Source organism: Benincasa hispida, chromosome 12, assembly GCF_027475165.1.
Source record: "Benincasa hispida cultivar pf3 chromosome 12, pf3_genome.v1.1, whole genome shotgun sequence".
In the NCBI taxonomy this organism is placed as follows: domain Eukaryota; kingdom Viridiplantae; phylum Streptophyta; class Magnoliopsida; order Cucurbitales; family Cucurbitaceae; genus Benincasa; species Benincasa hispida.
Genome location: NC_143489.1, coordinates 83,421,318 through 83,441,227, shown reverse-complemented (window position 1 = coordinate 83,441,227; position 19,910 = coordinate 83,421,318). Strand labels below are relative to the sequence as shown.

The following is a 19,910-nucleotide window of genomic DNA, read 5'->3' as shown; positions in this document are numbered from 1 at the left end:
GAATTTTGAGCCAAACTAAAAGAGAAAACACTTCGAGAAAAACTTAAGGCCTTGAACATGGTAATACGAAACTAACAATGGTGGATGTTGGTAACCTTGGTCAATAACATATATTTGGAATAAGTTAGATTCAAGTTATTGATCAGTAGGGCATTGAATATCAATTTAAACAAGTTTTTTTTACATGGACTTAACTTAAAGATAAGTTCTCGACTGAATAAAAAGACAGAATAGTCTATTTTCTAGATATGGAAAAAATTGTATATTAATTATTTGAGATGCCCAAAAAAATTAAAATGTAATGTATGAGTCATTAGATGGCATCACGCCATTCGTCGTATATGGAATATCTCCCTCTCAGTAGTCAATGGGGTATTCGGTGGAGAATCATCACTTTATTTATAGAATTTGAGGGCCCACAACTCATTCAACACACGATGATAGATTAAGTTACTACAAAATTTTCATGATAGAAACCAAGATGTTAGGAATATATTCTTACATACTTAAAGTTTATTTATTAAAGTTCATTTAAAAGTACATTCATATAATCTTTTTTTAAAAAAAATTATATGCATTCTTGAATTTTTTTAGGTTCATGATTTTTTTAATAGTTTAGTGCAGTGGTTATATTAGATACAAATAGTCTCCTTCATGTTAAGGTGAATAATTTTACGTGCCTTTAATGGTTTGGGACTGACCTTCTAACTCTAGAGAGCTGGTTGATCTCTCTATGCAAGTACATAGGATTAGAGTTGAGGTTGGTTTGAGAGGATAGTGTAACCTAGTTTCTATGTTATTGATCTAATGTGTTTTCGGTCATTAGTGTATGAGAATTTTACATCCTAGCCTCCTTTAGTTTGTAGGTAATATATCCAAACATTCTTTTATTTTATGGCTAGTTATTCAAAATCATTTGCAAATATGTGGTCGTGTTAGATGTTGGTGTAATGATATTCCTAGTGACTATATTTTGTGTACTAGAGGAATTGAGTCTATAGATCATTTATTCTTTTATATATTCCTTTTAGTAATATTTGAGGGAATATGTTTTTTGATGGTGTTCCCATGGGATATTGCAGTGGGATACAAAGCTACTCTGTTTTGTCAGTTGGCTCACAAAATCGATTGAGGCATAAGGCTTGGTGAGTTGAGGTGCTAATTTGCATCCTCCCTAGGCGATTAGTCTCAAAGCTTGGTTTGAGATTTTTATATATTATTTGAAATGGCTCGGGGTTTCTCTTGTGGGGACCCAAGGGGATTCTCCTCCTCGGGATCTTTTCCCTTGAGTTGTATGTGCTTTATTTCCTTTGTTCGTTACCTTGTTTCATGTAGTGTTTTGTTATGTCTTGACCTTAGGTTGTGACGTCTATATCACTTTTAGCAATCGATTACAATTGGAAAAAAAAAAGGTTCATTCATTAATTATAGTTAATTCAAGTTTTTTAAAAAATATATGGTGAATTTTAGGTTTTGCTTGGCAACCATTTTGTTATTGGTTTTCGATTTTTGAAATTTGAGCTTACTTAATTTTCTCACATGTTCTTATTTGTGGTTTTCATATTTTCTATGCAAACATATAAATTCTTATTCAATTTCCAAAAAACAAAAATAAATTTTTTTTTTTATCAAAACTATTTTGTTTTTAGTTCTAACTTTGATTTTGAAACCACTTCTAAAATGTAGACAACAAACCATAAAAATCAATAGAGAAAGTGGTCTCTATAAGCTTTAATTTTTAAGAACCAAATGGTAATCAAAAGATGTACTAGTTTTTAGTTTTTGTCATTTTGGTTTCTTTTTTAACTCACAACTCTCCAAGTTTGATATAGGCAGTTGAAAGAACAAAAAAGAAAAAAAAGAAAAAAAACAAATATAGATTTGTAAATTTAGTAATGTTTCTTAAAAATGGTAAATATAGCAAAATAGTATTTAATCTTATTTCTATTTATTATTATTCTAATATTACCCTCATTGGTGTATTTGCGTGCATATGAAAAGTATATCAATTATACAATTCACCTACAAAATTTATCAGTAAACAAGTGTTCATGAAATTTTTTATTCGTAAACTTAATTTAAATTCTTATTCTTTTGTTTCAAAGCATTGTTTTTCTAATATATTATCATCAACTTAAAATGGTTTCAATTTTTCCTATCATCATAAATGGTTCAGTTTTTCCTATCACCAACTTACAATGGTTTAATTTTTCCTACTCACTACTACAAATATAGGCTACAATGTTAGTTCAAACTCACATCGTATAAATATGTTGATGGACTCCAAACCAATGTTATACTTGAAATTGAATTTTGTCCTACTCACTACATCAATTCATATTGGTAAGCATTCTAAATGAATATTGACAAACTAATGAGATACTAATGTTAGGCTTGAAATCGAATTTTGAATAGGTATTGATAAATTACACTAATATAGTTGAGCCACTACAAAAAATTTGGGCTTTGATGTCGGTTGGAAAAAGTTAAAAACGGATATACAATGTCAGTTTCTTTTTTTTAAAAAAAAAAAGTGGACCTTAATTTAGAGTTAAAGCATGAACTTTGTTCTTGATTAACTAAATAGGCAATTAGATAGCTATCTCCTAATTGGTTGTGGGATTTATGAATATTCATATGTTTTTAATCCGATGATAGAATTAGAAATTAACGAAACTATCTCTAAGTACTTTTCATCGAGGAATTCTTGTAAAACAATATTTGTGCTCTATAATTTCTTCCAAATTTTATTTCTTGCATGATTTTTAACTTTTTTTAAAAAACAAAACCATCTGATACCATAAAATTCATTAATTGTTCGAACTAGATATTCGTTCCCTGTGGACAATCATGGACTTGCCACTATTGCTACTCTCTAATAATAATAGGAGAAAGAATGGAGTAAACAAATTTATTTGGTCTTAGAGGTGTGAAGGTGACATCAAATTTTTAGCTCGATCAGTTTGCTAAGTTTGCTCATGTCTTGCTGTCTTTTGATTTTCGACAATCCAAGGCTGATTATTCCCTCTTTGTACGAGGTACTGGTTCTTCTTTTGTCGCTTTATTGGTGTATGTTGCAAACCCACTCCTTTACCTATGGATCCTCATGTGAAACTACATTTTTCTGATGATGATTTGCTTACTGACCACTCTGTTTACTTTACTTGACTATATCATGTCCTGATATCACCTTTGCGGTGAATAAACTTAGCCAGTATGTTTCGTGCCCACTAAGGATCATTTGGCAGCAACTCACCATCTTCTGTGTTATATTAAAGAATCACTGGTCAAGGTGTTTTTTTCCCAGTGTCATCCTCCTTTCAAATTTGTGCTTTTGTCGATGTTGATTGGGGTTCTTGCCTTGATACTCGTCGTTCAACTACCGGCTTCTGCGTATTTCTTGGTGACTCCTTAGTTTCATGGAAACAAATAAACAAACAATAATTTCCCATTCTACAGTTGAAGAATAGTATCGTGCCTTAGCAATGGTTTCTTGTGAACATGTTTGGCTCACTCATCTTCTTACAAATTTCCAATTATCATTTCCTTCACCCACGCTTGTTTTTTATGACAATCAGGTTGTTGTGTATATTGCTTCCAATCCAACTTTTCATGAGTGTACCAAATACATTGAACTTGACTGTCATTCTCAACTACAGTTGGCTGGTATCCTTACGAAGGCCTTAACTGTTCCTTTGTTTTTTTCTTTATTGTCCAAGTTGGATATTCTCAACATTCATGGTCCAACTTAAGGGGGGAGTATTAAGAGATCTTAACCAATTATTTTGTAAAATTATAATTTTCTTCGGTTGGAATTTTATTTTTTATTACACCTGGTATGTTGATTTGTTTTAGTTGTTACAAGTAGCTATTTTTAGTCTATCACACGTGTATTTAAAGGCTTGTTGTACTCCACACCTGATCACAGATATGAAGATTGATTTTCCTTCATTTTCCCTTTCTTGGTTGATTAGTTTTCCCTCTCCTTTTGTCTGTTTGATTCTTTTCTTACTCCCTCTTCTTTTCAACTGGTGGAGACTGGTTCACATTGGTGTGGACATTTCGGTTTTAAAAACTCTACTTGTAAGTTCTTATCCTCTTGCCTAATTTTTATTTTCCCAGAAAAATGTTATACTCACATTCCATGCAGTATCTTCTTAAAGATATAAATTTTGACTTGAAATAGCATTATAGTTTGTTGATTGTTAATTCAATCACAAATCACATTCAGAGTGATGAATTGCTTTTGTTTTCTCCCCTTTAGAATCAAATTGATATGTGCTTCGACCAAGCTGAGAGTTTCTCTAGATCAGCTTATGTAAGTATAGACTAAGATTACAAGATGAACAGCTGAATTTTACATGTTCAGTGTTAGAAAATTCTTAGGATTTGGTAAATTAATGGGTCAAAGCTAGGCCTTAGGAAAGGAGATTCGTTAAACTTGTTGGTATTATCCATTTTGATGGGTCAAAGCAGGTTAAGAAGTGGAGCTAAATTTCTTCTTTACAATCAAATGATAAACAGATTAATAATATGAAGGTAAATGCCAACGTGTTGTATATTCAGTTGATTGAGCTCCATCTAACTAAAGATGAAGTTTCAAACGTAATTGATGGAGCTCCATTTGAGTTCAAGTATAACTACAAAATTTGAGTTTATGTTCAGTTTATGTTTGATTTATCTATTTATTTTTATTCTTTTAAGGTTCTTTGATTATTTAGTGTTCTATTTTCATGACAAATTTTCTATTCCATTGAGGTGATTTTGCTAGGATTTGAAGAGATTGAGGAGTGTAGATTCATCAATAGGGGCCTGATTTAGGTTTTCCTTTACTTCATATTATGGTTGGAGACTCAATAGTGTATCTTGAGTATTTTATGATTACTATCTGATTGTCATTTGAATTCTATTTAGTAATATATAGTTTGTCTTCTATCTAATTATCATCTTATTACTATCTGATTTCTACATAATTCTTACTAGTTTGTGATTTCTATCTGATTGCTTTCAGATTTTTATTTGATTAGATATTTCAGTCACCTGAATAGATATCAAAGACATGGTGTGATCATCATAGTTGACGGTTTTGTTGAGGTCAAAGAGAGGTTAGAAGAGCAAAGGCACATCAAACAGCAAGAGAATATCAAATAATATGTCAATTTGATTTTGTTCATCAAAGAACATGTAAATTTGCTCCTACTTGAACAATTACATTTTGTACATGAAAGATATTGTTGTTATTTGTTTTGATGGAACTATAATAGTATCTTGTTTTAGTTTTTTTTTTTTAGTATATTAATGTATTGTTTTAACCGTATTTTAGTATATATCACATTTCAATCCAATAGTAATCAATCAGTACCAAATAGTAATCGAGCAACAATCAGTCAGCAATCAGTATTGCTGGCAATTAAATAACAATCAAAATCAAATAGCACTCAGACAACAATCAGTATCATTAATAATAATCATCATCAAATAGTAATCATATAACAGTTCGATAGCAATCATATGTCAATCAGATAACAATTAAATGGTATAGAAGAAGCTCATATAGAAATCAGATGATAATTAAAAGACAAATAGACGACAATATTAGATACTATGTATTCGCACGAGATTTCAATAGAAATTTATTTTGTGGAACTTGAACTTTGTATTTGTATTAATTTTGTGGAAAGTGAGTACAATCTCTAATACATAATATTAGAGATGCTTTCAAAATAAACTATAGTCTTTAAGCTGGTTAATCTTCTTGGATGATCACCCTTTAGGCTTGTTAATCTTCTTGGATGATCAGTCTTTGGGCTTGTTGATCTTCTTGGATGATCGGCCTTTAGGCTTGATGATCTTCTTGGATGATCGACCTTTTGAGCTTGTTGATCTTCTTGGATGATCGGCCTTTGAGCTTGTTGATCTTCTTGAATGATCGGCCTTGGGCTTGATGATCTTCTTGGACAATCAGCCTTTGGGCTTGTTGATCTTCTTGGACAATCAGCCTTTAAGCTTGTTGATCTTCTTGGACGATCAGCCTTTGGGCTTGTTGATCTTCTTGGATGTTCGGTCTTTGGGCTTGATGATCTTCTTGGATGATCAGCCTTTGGGCTTGATGAACTTTTTGGACGATCGACCTTGGATGATCAGCCTTTGGGCTTGTTGATATTCTTGGATGACCGGCCTTTGAACTTGTTGATCTTCTTGGATGAGCGGCCTTTAAGCTTGTTGATCTTCTTGGATGATCGATCTTTGGGTTTGATGATCTTCTTAGAGGATTAGTGTTTGATAACTAGCAGAAATTCTAGTTATTATAAGCCTTTTATTTAGAATCATGAGGGCTAATAAGTAGAAACCGTAGTGATAATACTTAGAATTTGCGAAAAATTGAGTTTTGCGTCTATTAGCACCTAAATCCTCACTGACCCCAATATTATGCGTTACTCCATGCCAAAGTTTCTATATTTGTAGCTATCGCATGAATCAAACGCATGCGTTTGAAATAAGCTATCGCAGACAAATGCATGCGCTGAAGCCAGGCAATCACAAAGGCAAACGCTGAGCTAAGCAATCGCAGACGGTAATCACATGCGTCCAACGCATGGAAGTTGCGGTAATCGCATGCGTCCAACGCATGGGAATTGCGGTGATCAAATGGAGATTGTAGCCACGGAGTGATAGCCATAATACAAGATCGCAAGATGGGTAGAACGTGTTGATAACTTCAGCTAAATTAAGCTCGGACGCATACCTTGGGAGTATCAACAAGATAAAGCAATGTGACAATGCCCATACCGCGACAAAAGCAGCAGTGAGCCATACTGTCATCATTATAGCTGTCGACGTCCAAATTCTATAAATAGCCCTTGGGACTTTCATTTTAAGACATCCAAATTTCTGCCTCAAGGCAGAAGTTTGTGATCCCAGATGATAGCTTGAAAGAGATTTTCAATGAGAATTCTTCATCTCCACCACCCAGACCGAGTGACGATCGGAGCATTCGCCGGAGATAGAGCCCGAGAGAGATATCTCCACCATTCAACCATGGCACTACCGACAGCCTTGACGCAGAGTCCTTCATTTCTCTTTTAATCTCTGTGTTGTATTAAATTTTAGCTTAAGTTATTAAGATATTTTGTGATCAATGCAAATCTTAACTCCTTCATTGTCGTCTTCTTCATCATCTTCATCTCTATCATAGTTTATCTTTAGCATTTATTTATCAAAGACAACCGCATGCTTAATCGTGTAGCCTAGAGATAGGACGCATGAAGCAACCCACCGAGAGGTATGTGTTGTGCGAGTATAGTGAGTTAATCCTCTTTGCTTGGTGAAAGGCTGTAGCAACGCCTGTCTATGTGTTGAAATGCCTTAAATATGTTTACTGGCGCTTCGAACAACCTAGTACGGAGGTCTCGCTGCCTAGTCAGGGAGCCAGGATCCAGGGGTGGCACGCCCTGGTGGAGGTTTGGGGGCAACGCCCCTGAGACCTATTCAGATTTTATATTCAGCATATTTATTTATTTGTAGTTATTTACGATTCTGACCCTAGGGTTTAGAGCAATGCAATATATAAACTCTCTAAACTAGAGGCGCCATTCTTGATGTAATTCTGAAAACATTCTCTCGAAATAATATTGTTCTCCCTCTGCCCGTGGACGTAGCTAACACACTGTTAGTGAACCACGTATATCTGTGTGTCAATCTTCCCTACTCTACGTTCCTTTTTGTGTTCTTTAATTGTTGATTTCGCAACACTATGGGATGTTGCATTGCTTGTCTATAAGTTAAATAGCCACGTCTAACTGCCTGAAAAGGTAAGAGATGGAACGCACTAAGGCAAAGTTCGCATTGTTCCTAGAGATAGGCACAATCTTATGCTCGACACAACCATGCACTATAAAGATATAGTCATGCAGCTGACCACCGAGAGGTGTGCGACACGTTAGTGCAATGAGCTGGGATTACTCGGGCGATTTAAGATAATAAACATTACTATGCGTTAATGGTTATCATGTCTCTACTTATTCTCATTGCAAGTCTTCTATTGCTCAATCTGTTTAGTTAAGAGTAGGAATATTGTGCACATCCATTTAACTTCTTTTCATTTTTCTTTTCATCGCTTCAAACGCATTGCTTCAAAGAATTATTGAGTGACAAGTCCCTATGTTCGACCTCGAATTACCCTAGAAATTTGCATTTGCATTATACTTGGCGCGAGTGTAAGAAAACTTGTAATAGGAACGCGTGGTCATTGCATATTAGTCTAACGCGTCTTCATTCCGACGCATGACCTCAGACGCATGGGTGCAAAGGCATAAGCCACGAATTCGTGTACAACCCCATCTGTCCTTAATAAATAAAATAAAATAAATTTGTTCCCTAAATTATCAACAGTGTTCACACGAGGCTTCTGGAGAAACTTATTTTGTGGAGTTGAACTTGAGTTGGTGTTGATGTTAATGTTGATTTGATGCGATGTGATTCGATCTCTAGTACTTGATCCTCTGATTCTTTCTCGGTTGAATGCGTACGCTTGATGTATAGAAGCAGAGCGTGTGGATATTCTTGAGCTTGGAGTCTTGGAAGAATATCTTCAAAGAACTTCAGTCTTCAAGCGTGCAGAATGCTTGTATTTTCAAAGGACTTCGGTCTTTAGAATACTTGTATCAGCAAAGGACTTCAGTCTTCAAGCATGGTCAGCAAAGCACTTCAGTCTTCAAGCGTGAGCAAAGGACTTCAGTCTTCAAGCATGGTCAGCAAAGCACTTTAGTCTTCAAGCGTGGTCAGCCTGCTTGTATCTTCAAAGGACTTCAGGCTTCAGAATGCTTGTATATTCCAAGGACTTTAGTCTTCAAGCATGGTCAGCTTCAGGAGTCAAGGAGTCTTCTGATTATAGAGAATTCCCTCTAAGCTCTCTGGAGCATAAAATTGTTGACCATCCAAATGAGAAGAGCTCCTCTATTTATAGAGTTCACAGGTGGGCTTCATGGGCTTGGGTCTGGTTAGCCCATGGGTTTGGACTTGGTTGGTTCATGGGTCTGGTATTTGGGCCCAATTAATTAGATTTGGGTCTGATTTGACATTCGGGTCATATTCAACCTATTTTTTGGCACAGTTGAATTTTAATCCAGATAATAATATCAAATTGGGTCAAATTAATCTTATCTGATTCAACGGTCACGATGAAACCACATGGCGTCATTAGACTTTATCTTCAACTTCAATTCGAAATACATAGTACTAATTATGTGACCAAAAATAAAGATAATCAAATGACAATCAATGACAATATTAGAAACTACTAAATGTGATATAGAAAAAAAGTAATCATATGATAATATCAGAAACTACTAACTAATTGACCAAAAAAATAAGGTAATAGATGACAATATCAAAAACACAAAAAAATATAAGGTAATAAGAAATTCCTTTAGTAATTAACAAAAAAAAAAAAAAAAGTAATCAAATAGCAATTAAATGACGATCAGAAGGTAAACAAAATTTGTCCATATTAGATAAACTATGACAGGTAAAAACTTACAGCCGAAGTATTCCTTCCGTAGCTAACATAAAACTAAACTCCCATGCTTAAACTATTGAAAGAGGAGAAGAAAAATCAATCATAATGTTTCTCTTTCACTGGTATATATCAGTCGTTGTAAAATTGGAAGAAATGGGAAGTGAAAAACAGAGCTAAAATGACAAAATGTGTAGAAGTAAAAGAGAAGAAGAACTAAAGTTCAAGTAATCGAAAGTAAAATAGAAATCAGATAAAAATTGATATAATTGGCAATTGGTATCTGAAAAAATAGATAGTTAATCTAAGAAGCACTTTGTCAAACTCAATGTTAGGAACAAGTAACCCAACACGGTAGAAGACAGAGAAAAGAAATAACACACAAAATTGTTAATCCAGTTCAGTGTAACGTCGTCTACATCTGGGGGCTTAGAGTCCAATTGAAAAGAAGTTTTACAAATATTCAAATGGTTTACAAAGGAACTTATCTGATAGATGAAATATCATGTGTTACAATAAACCAAAGACAAGTGCACTATTTAGGCTTCCCTAAACTTGATATTCTTTGTCTCAAGTTCTTCTCATTGTTCAGTCTCCCCCTGAAATTGAAGCTTCTTGCTTGTTAGGTCTTGTTTGTTTTGGCTCCCCTAAACTCAATACCCCTTCTCAAGAATCATACATATATGATCAAAATATAGAAAACTAAAGAGTTTTTTCTCTTGCTTTTTATGTTTATTGTGGCGCGTCAACCCAAAACCTAAAACGACACCTTTAAAGCCTTCAAAAAAAAAAACTAAAAAGGTAGGAATAAAATGAAGATCCACCAATCTATTACATCAGACCAATAAGGAAACAAACGCCAAAAGCCAAAAAAGGCAAGAGAAACTGCCAAACATATCAACATCCAATATAAAATGTCACAAAGGAAAGAATCAACAACCAATAAATGAAAATTTACAAGCCAACGAACTAAAATTTCAATCATTCATTTAAAATTCACTTTGAAAAATCTCTAAAATGAGTAAATAACAACTAATTTGAGATAGTGGAAGTTGTGGGGTGAGATGATTCTAGGCCCACACAGTATATTTATATCACATTCACAAATTGTTTTTCATTGTTAAATACAAAAGTTGGAGATGATAATGAAAACTCTCAATTTTACCAAAAATTAAATTCATTCGTGTTAAATACAAAGTTCCTTTTTTTTTTTTTTTTTATTTACATTCCATTGTTAATACATAGCAAAATTTAATGTTGATAGAAATTTTCTTTTTGAGTCCCAATTTCTTCAAGAAAATGACAAGGAAAATTTTGTTTTTCTTTTAATTTGATGCAACACTATTTATAAATAAAACAAAAATAAAATAAAAATAAAATGAAATTGGATTCATCTGTAGGCCAATCAATCAATTTTTTTTTTTTTAAATGACAGAGTGGGGGCTATTGAAATTTACTAACTAAAGATTTCAGGTAAAAATATATATGTAAACATTGTGCAAACATAATAAATTGTACGGATGAAATTCATATTAAACTAAAATTAGAAATAGCAATATAAAATTTTGAAATTAAACTCAATTCAGAATAAGCAATTTTAAACTTTTAGTTTTAATACTAAATTGAAGTTAAACTCAATTTATAAAAGTCAATTCATATATAGATCACATAATTCTTTATATACTAAACAATATTTATATTATCTTTTTAATAATTATTATGTAACTTAAAGAAAAAAGACAAAAAGAAAGAAAAGATTTGGTAGATTTTTAGATAGACCAGACATTGACGGGCATCCTCATATGAAGTCAATATGAAGTAATTTGCATGGTTAGTTTTTGAGCAATATTGGATCCATCCAAAGAAGCATCTATCTCTTTGCATCTATGAATTCTCATGCTAGTAGATTTGGATTCAGAGGTAGCTCCAAAAGGGGCGTTTGCTTATTGGATTGAGAGCGCGGTAGATGCTTCTTACCGAACCGAACTCTTTTTTTTTATTCAAAACACCAATTACAGTATAATAGAGTTGTAATTCATTAGTTATTCCAAAGCTTTCATACCTATTTAGTTGGGATCTTTTTACGCGGTCTGAGTCTTGGTCTCCTTCCACTGCTTGTAAGCTTACAGTTTCATGTTCTATTTCTCTCCCGAATTTACTGGAGATCTTAGACGGACACCCAATCAAGGCCGCGACTCTCGCCCTTTAGAGATAGGAGCACAATAAAAAGTTCCTACCATTCCGTCATCCATCACTGTTGAGTCCCTATCCCTTTGCACCTATGCTTTCATCACACGCAAAAACAGTTAAAATATTTAAAGAAAGATCTGAGAAGAATGTCACGTGACAACCTATGATTGGACAATTAGGACCATCTAAAAAGCAAAATTTATTCAGAATTTGTGCTTTTTTCCCTGAAATATTTCATTTTTTCTTCCTCCAAACTTCCTCATGACTCATACTCATGTACATATTTGATAGTCCGTAAGTTTAGAAATGAGTGCATTCAGTTTCTCATATTTTAAATTGGTCATTTAGTCACTAAGTTTTAAGAATGAGTTTAAAGAAGGTCCTTTTTTAGAAAAAAAAAAAAAAAAAAACTAACTAACTAACTAACTAAATTTGAACAAAAATTTGACTAAGTTTTTTTTTTAAAAAAAAAAAAAAAAAAAAAAAAAAAAACTCTCATCTCCCTTCTTTCTCTCTCCCTCGTCTTTGGATCTTATATTTATTATATTGGATATTACATATAAGTTTCACTACTATATATATACCTTCTTTCTCTTATATCGTTGAAAGGGTTAGATCAAAAGTTAGAAGGAGAATTGTTTTGATATTTAAAACTCAAATTGATTTGTCTAGTAATGATTTTAAATGGAGAGATACCTAAGGAAATTGGAATGCTGAAGTCTCTAGTGGTAGGTTTGAACCTTTCACACAATAAGCTTACAGGCAGGATTCCTACATCATTTAGTAATTTATATAATCAATTTGGAATGGTTGGATCTTCCTTCAAATCAATTGCCTGGTAACATTTCTCCTCAGTTGTTAACTCTTACATTTCTCTCCTATTTGAATCTCTCACAAAATCAACTGTCAGGACCAATTCCTCAAGGCAAATACTTTGATACTTTTGGGAATTCTTCCTACTTTGGAAACATTGGACTCTATGGGTTTCCTCTGTCAAAATGTGATGCACACCAAAATGACCACAAATCTCAATTGCTACATGAAGAAGAAGAAGGTGAAAGTTTGGAAAAAGGGATTTGGTTGGAAGCTGTGTTCATGGGTACGGTATTTGGAATACTTTATTGGGTATCTTGTTTTTCAATGTAAACTTATGTGGATTGGGACAATAGTGGAAGGCAAAAGAGCTCAAAAGATTCAAACATCTAGGTCCTAGGAGAAATCATAGGCCTAGGAAAAGAAATGACCAAGTATGTCTTGTTAACTTATGAAATATTTAAGCTTTTTCAAGGCAAATAAATTTATGCATGCCACAGTTACAAATGAACTATTTTAATTCAATTATTATAATTTTAAATTTTTTCACAAACTCATAACTATTTGATCTTTGATTTCTTAAAATTAAACCTATAAATAAATATCATTCCATCCATCCCACGGTCTAAATTTTAATATCAAACAAAACTTGTTAAAATATATTTAACACTTTTAGCAATATTTATGAATAAAAACTGGCTTCCTTTTTAACTATGCTGAAAATCAGGCCATACTTAACCCAATTATTTTAGGTTTTTTTATAATAATTCTTTTAGAAATGGTTAAAAGCAACATTAACGTAAACAAACAACATGGATAAAAATTGGGTTTGGATCGCGAGTTGAATGAAACACTATTATAAGCAGTTTTTAAAATGATGAGCAAGCCAAGTTTGAATTTCCCCTACTTAATATACTTGCATTGAAAAGTAATTCCATTTCCATCTTATGAAAGACAAGCAGAAGATATGCATTTAATACTTGGGAATTGAAAAAGAAATGAAACTTCGTTTGAAACCATACCTACAAGTACTACTACAAAGCGTATAGCATTTGAAGATCCTACTGGCGCTCTATCTGAATGGTGACATGGCTGATGTTGTACTCTCTTCTAATATACTCAATAACCTTGTCCAATACCATGTCTGCATTTGCCTCTGGCTTTATTATAACATGGCATGCCAATAGAATCTTCCCAACAGTTATGGCCCATATGTGCAGTTCATGGATTGCAACTACCTCCTCCATCTCGCACAAACCCTTCTCAAGCTTTGTTGCGTCCACCTCCCGCGGCGTGCTCTCCATCAAAACCTCAAGGATATTTCTAAGCATTTGAATTGTTGTGCACAGCACAATTGCAGAGAAAATTAGGGTGCATATAAGATCAAGAATCTTGTATTCGGGTTTATACCATATGATTGCGCCACCGATCATTACCCCAATGCTTTGGATGGAATCTCCAAGTACATGAAGATAAGCTCCCTGTACGTTTATGTTTCGTTGTTTCTTTTGCGTCTTAGTAACCGTTCGTGGATGATTTCCGTCATCACCATAATTCTCAAGCAAGGGTGTCGTTACTGATTCCTTGGGTGCATAATGATGATGGTGGTGCTCAACACCATCGCTCACACCACCCTTCTCTTCATGGCGGTGGTGGTGCATGGTCACACTTATTCCATGACGATGTCTATGATCTTCATCACCATGTTCGTGGCTGCCATGACCATGGTCGTGCTCACCATGTCCATGACTGTGATCATGAGAATGGGCATGACCATGTTCGTGACCAAGCAGCAGAGCCATAGCTACGTTAACAACTAACCCAAACGTAGAAACAGCAAACATGAGCAACCCCTTAACCTCTCCCGGACCATTGATAAGTCGGACAATAGCTTCGTAAACAAGAATTCCAGCTAGAAGCCAGATCATCTGAATGGAAACGAGAGCACCGAGTATTTCAATGCGGAAGAAACCATATGACTGACGTGGAGTTGCCTCCCAACCAGAGGCCCAGAGTGAGAATAAAGAAATGGCAAATGCAGCAACATCTGACAACAAATGGGCAGCATCAGTCAATATTGCAAGACTGTTCGCTTTAATGCCTCCGACTACTTCTACACTCATAAAAACGATGCAGAGAACGACTGCTATGCAAAGCTTCCGCATGGACGCAGATCGTTCCTTTGCATCTTTTGAACTGTTTTTTGCATCAGAAAATCCACAAGAAGGTGCATCCCCACATATTTTACTTCCCACAATGCTAGGCCCTTCAGCTTGCACATCTCCACACACTTCAATTATGTGACCATGATCTTGCACTTCCATCTGAGATTCAGTAAGAAAACATGTTTATGGGAGAACTCAATGATATCAACATAAAAATATGAAACACATATTAAAAAGCTAAAACAATCATATTTACAACAAGGATAGAACCAAAAGCAAGGGCATAAAAATCCTCGGTTCTGTATAGTATCCTTTTTTCTTTTTCTTTGAGATATCTATCTATTACATCTACAACTTAACTATGCATCGTGAACCCACGACAAGACATGCCAGCTGATAGAATGATCATTTCCCTCACCAATATACATAACGTTTCATCTCATCCCTCATCAATCCAAAATAACTAAACAATTCCCTACCAAAGTTATTAAGAAAATAGTCGCCCACAAATTATTGCAGAGGGATTTCAAGGGTAAAAATATAAGGGAGGGGGTCGCTGAAAATCATAATTTCCAAATCAATAAGACATGACAACAAACATGATGAGGTTGAGGCCTCTCATGAAGGTAAACACAAGGCAGTTTGAAAGGAACTTGGTTCTTCAGATCATGAAAATAAGTTACCCATTTCCCATTTCCAATACAAAATGGGGAGATCTATAGGACAGAAACAAACACATACTTCATAAGCAGTGCATATAGCAAATTTACAATGGATTCAGCTGTAGAACCACCCTGCTACAATTAAGTTTCCATAAGGATATTGAACAGTTAACTACATGATAACTATTAGCATGGAATAAAGTAATTGTCAAACTTGGACCAATGTTCCTTTTTAAAAAACAAGAAACAAACATTGACCAATGTACCTTTTTAAAAAAGAAGAAACAAACATTGACCAATGTACATTTTTAAAAAACAAGAAACAAACGTTGACCAATGTACTTTCCAGATCATCTTGTTTGTTGACCGAAACTCCGTTACCACCATAAAAACTTGAGGATTTGACCAAAACCTCTTTACTATCTTGAATGAATTTTATATCTGTTGTTATTAATCAGGACTAAAGTAGAATTAAAATTGTCATTTGCTTCAAATTTGAGGATTTGAGAAGGGAAATGGGAGAAACAGAGAGAAAAGGTCTATCTTCTTATCTCACGTTACCACCATAAAAACTAATAATAATAATAATAATAAATAAATAAATAAATAATAAGAAAAAAGAGGTAAATATATAATTATAACAATTTTTTTCAATATCCATGACTTGGGAGTGCAAGCTAGCTTACACCTTGACTATTCTGGACAACTGTCTTACCCTCGAACATTTGGTTCCCAAGGTAACTAATAAGATATTAAATCGAAGGTAGGGAGTTGTCAAGGGATTGAGCCCATTTCCTCAAGTCTTACTAACCACTAGGCCACCTATAATAGTTTATTTAAAACAAAGCACACTTCTACATCAGATATTCATGATATTCTATCCATACATTAATAGGCTTCTAGTTAGCATGATATATACACTAATCATAAAAATTAACTTATAAGTAGAAGATGCCACATAAGACCAGAATCTATTCGGGGGCAGGGAATTGAGAAGATGTGAAGTTTAGTCATTCTTATGCAAAAATACCTTTAGTAACAATTTTGGTACTAAACTTCAAAATTAATAAGTAGAGAACAAGTTTAGCAGACAGAACCATACAGCCATGTAAAGCCAAACAGTTTTTTGTTATACCACTGGGAAAAACCTTACGTTTGCTCCACTATTGCAAAATCAGGGTCGACACATAAACTTGCTACATTATCGACCAAAAAAAATGGTGCACCCTGAGAATTTTGCTTTTGAAGGAAACTGATATGGAATGCAAATTGTCCTTACATTTTTCTGTTTTGCACCAAGAATCTCTCCCATAACTTGAAATTTTCAAGTAAAACATCTTCCAATAAGAATGAGAAATTTTTCACAGTTAGCATAACCCTATCATGGAAACAAGAAAATTAATCGCCAATTAACTGTCTCATGATCATCAAAAGTTCCCTTCCACAAATCACGAAGATAAATTATTTTCACAAAAAAGATGGATGAGCTCAACAATATTTTGTCACGTTAGCCTTACCATTGATGTCAATTATCACACAAGCCATCATTATTACCTTACACTATATCATTGATTTAAAGAAAGCGCATTGCATAAAATGGCAAGATACTTGTTAATAGCCTCAACAACCTTTCCATTTTCAAATAGAGCCATGCATTACATATTTAAAGGCATCATGAACTTCAGTTTATTTTTCATCCCCTCCCCAAACACAATACTCCCATGAGGAAAACAACCAATTTACTAACAAGAACAGAACATATAGACGGGCCAAAAAGAACATTGGTGTACATGCGAAAAGAATAATGATGGAAATTGAGAGTACATAAATACGATTCCTCCCCTATTCTTTCAAGCTATGGTCTAACATCTCTAACAGCCAGAAGATGAATCTTTTTTTTTAATGAGAAACATTAAGTATAATTTCATTGATAGTCTGAAATTACAAAAGGGCAAAAGATGCCAGAAGGTGAATCTTGTTTCTTGTAATTCCCATGACTCAGCCTTTTTTGAAGTTTCACTTAATAAATGAAATACAACCCATTGTTTCACATAAAAAAGAAAGTACATAAAGACGACTAAAAGTAAAATACAGCAAGCCTTGCATGATTCCTTAGTTACTCATAATTCTTCATATCATTTGCCATTTACAATTTATTTTTGCTTCATGAATTGTTTGGATATTGTAACCCCATTCGGTAGCTATTTATATTTCTTGTAGGGGCTTTTCTTGTAGGCAGACAAATCTTGGATCAAGCCCTAGTTTCCACTGAAACCATTGAGGATTATAGAGCTTGAAAGCAAGAGTGGATAATTTTTAAGATTGGTTTTGAGAAGGCCTGTGACTATGTAGATTAAGATTTTTTGGATAAGATCCTCGAGAAAAAGGGGTTTTGACTTCAAGTAAAGATCTTGGATTTGGAGTTGCATTAGGACAGTGAGGAATTCCATCCTTCTTTCGCTGTTTGGCTAGCCCCTCTCTGTCAAACGACCCTATTTTTTCCTCCATGAAAAATTCTAGGTTTTGCGTTTCGCAAGTGATGCAAGGAAGGGTTTAAACATTTGATTGGAATTTGGCCCAGTGTTCCTCTTTGGTTGAGATTCTTTGTTAAATTCTTTGCAGGACAGCCACGGAGGATCTTGATCATTTACTTTGTAGATGTGATTTTGCCAGAATTGTCGTTTAGTTGAGGAGTTTAGTTTTAACTTCGCTAGCTTACAGAGTTGTAGGGACTCAATTGCATAGTTTCTTCTTTACCCATCTTTTCATGAAAATGATCATCTTTTTTTGGCAAGGTGGGATGTTTTCCATTTCATGGGGTTTTTGGTGTGAGAGAATAAAAGAATCCCATCGTATCAGAGAACAACAGAATCTTCAGGGGGTGAGAGATTTTCTAGCTATGTTTGGTCTCTAGTTAGACACTAAGATTCTATATTCCTCTTTTGGCATTGGGGACTAGATCTTTTCATATTTATTTGTTCGGTCAATATTTTATTGGATTGGAACCCCTGTTTGTAGTTTGTGACTTGGCTCCCTGTTTTTTTCTTTTTTTTGTAGGCTTCTCTTCTTTTGTATGTCATTGTACTTCATTTTTACTCGATGAGAGTTCGATCTATCATCAAAAGAAGAGAATGTATGCTTCATATATATATAACAAACTGAATGGAGAAGACCTCCCTCTCTAGAAATATCTTTAAGGCACATTAGATGTGGAATTCTATGGTCCCTAAGAAATGGAGAAGCTAATAACAAGCTGAAAATTGCAAGGACTGCAAAGGAAATCAATATCCAGCAGAAGAAGAAACCATAATAATACCCAAAAAAAAAAAACCTCAAAACGGTATCTCTACAAAAAGCATAACGATGAGACACACACCTTATAGAGGAAATAAAAGGCTAAAGCAACCAAACAGCATCCAACTGGCAAACAAACGGGAAATAAAGAGAACAGTGTCAAACTACAGTGCTAAGAGAAACACATATTATGAATCTAACAGGAATCAATCTCTTAACTCAAGTTTGTGTTGTTCAATGAAAAATTCAGTTTACATAATAGACAGAATCATAGTCAAATCAATGAAAAACAAGAGAAAAAAGAAGCGAGCTTCGACATATGAGATATAGTTAGAGCAGCATTATCAGCAGTTGAACGCACAGAAAACAAAAGACAAAATCCAAAAGGAGAATAATGTATGAACAAAAAATGGGAACAACAAAAAGGCAAAATACTGGTAAGAGATAATATACTCAGAACAAAGAATATACAAAAGAACTCAAGGTACTTGGCCATCAGAATCGAGTTCTATACCATGCAACAGTTTTTTAAATTCAAGAATCGGAAATAGTGGAAGAAATGTCTCGAAAATAGTTGGAAGAATGAAATGCAGAAAAAGGAAAAGGAAAAGCGGGAAGAATCGGCGGAAAAGAATACCTCGGTTGTGCGCATGTGCCTGAAGGGTTGAGAGGAGAAGAAAGCTGAAGTTGGTGAAGAAAGCCCTAGGAAATGGCAGAAAGGGAGAAAGTGAGTTGAGCCAAAAAAGGGAAGAAAACAATGGGGTGGCAATTGGCAATTGGCAATTGGCAACTCGCAACGTTGAACAAAAATATCGAAACGTGATTTTAACCCCCAAAAACAATAATTAAATAAATGCTGGTAGAAACTAGAAATAACATTTTAAAAATAAAAAATTTAAAATATCATTTTGACGATTTGAAGTTTATCCAATTTCAATATTTTTAAATTATTTTTTACCCAATTTAGTTAAATAAATAACCATAATTTTCGTTCAAAAGAATATTGAATTTTTTTTAAATAATGTTATTTTAATAGTTATTAACAAAAATAGGGTTGGGCGGATAATATTGACAAAAATAGATTTTTTAATTGTGTACTACATGATTAGATGTATAGTTTAAATGTATAGTTTATGGATCAATGATTATATATGTTGGATGATTTTGTTGGTCTATTTGTTGGGTTGATTTGAGAAAATATATGTATTTGTTTATAAAAATGAATATTGCTTCATATATATATATAATCATTTCGTTTGCATTTGGGCTGAA

At 33.9% G+C, this 19,910-nt stretch overlaps 1 protein-coding gene across 14 annotated transcripts; it reads right to left on the bottom strand.

Annotated features, from left to right (window-relative positions):
• Positions 1-9,889: 9,889 nt before the first annotated feature.
• LOC120093027 (metal tolerance protein A2-like) lies at positions 9,890-19,439 on the bottom strand. Of its 14 annotated transcripts, none has more exons than XR_016525235.1 (4): positions 19,276-19,430; positions 13,540-14,841; positions 11,577-11,793; positions 9,890-10,113 (listed from the first exon to the last, which is right to left on the bottom strand). XR_016525235.1 is itself a non-coding variant. In XM_090308091.1 (4 exons), exons 2-3 carry the CDS (start codon positions 16,654-16,656, stop codon positions 13,579-13,581), a joined length of 1,296 nt encoding a protein of 431 aa, XP_090164217.1. In that variant the 5' UTR covers positions 16,657-16,722; positions 19,276-19,433; the 3' UTR covers positions 11,488-11,793; positions 13,540-13,578. The 14 variants fall into 14 exon arrangements, 12 of the variants coding, with proteins under 12 accessions (XP_090164217.1, XP_090164223.1, XP_090164218.1 ...); XR_016525237.1 differs by lacking the exon at positions 19,276-19,430 and adding an exon at positions 15,424-15,450; XM_090308091.1 differs by lacking the exon at positions 9,890-10,113 and adding an exon at positions 16,624-16,722 and having other exon boundaries at positions 11,488-11,793; positions 19,276-19,433.
• Positions 19,440-19,910: the final 471 nt, after the last annotated feature.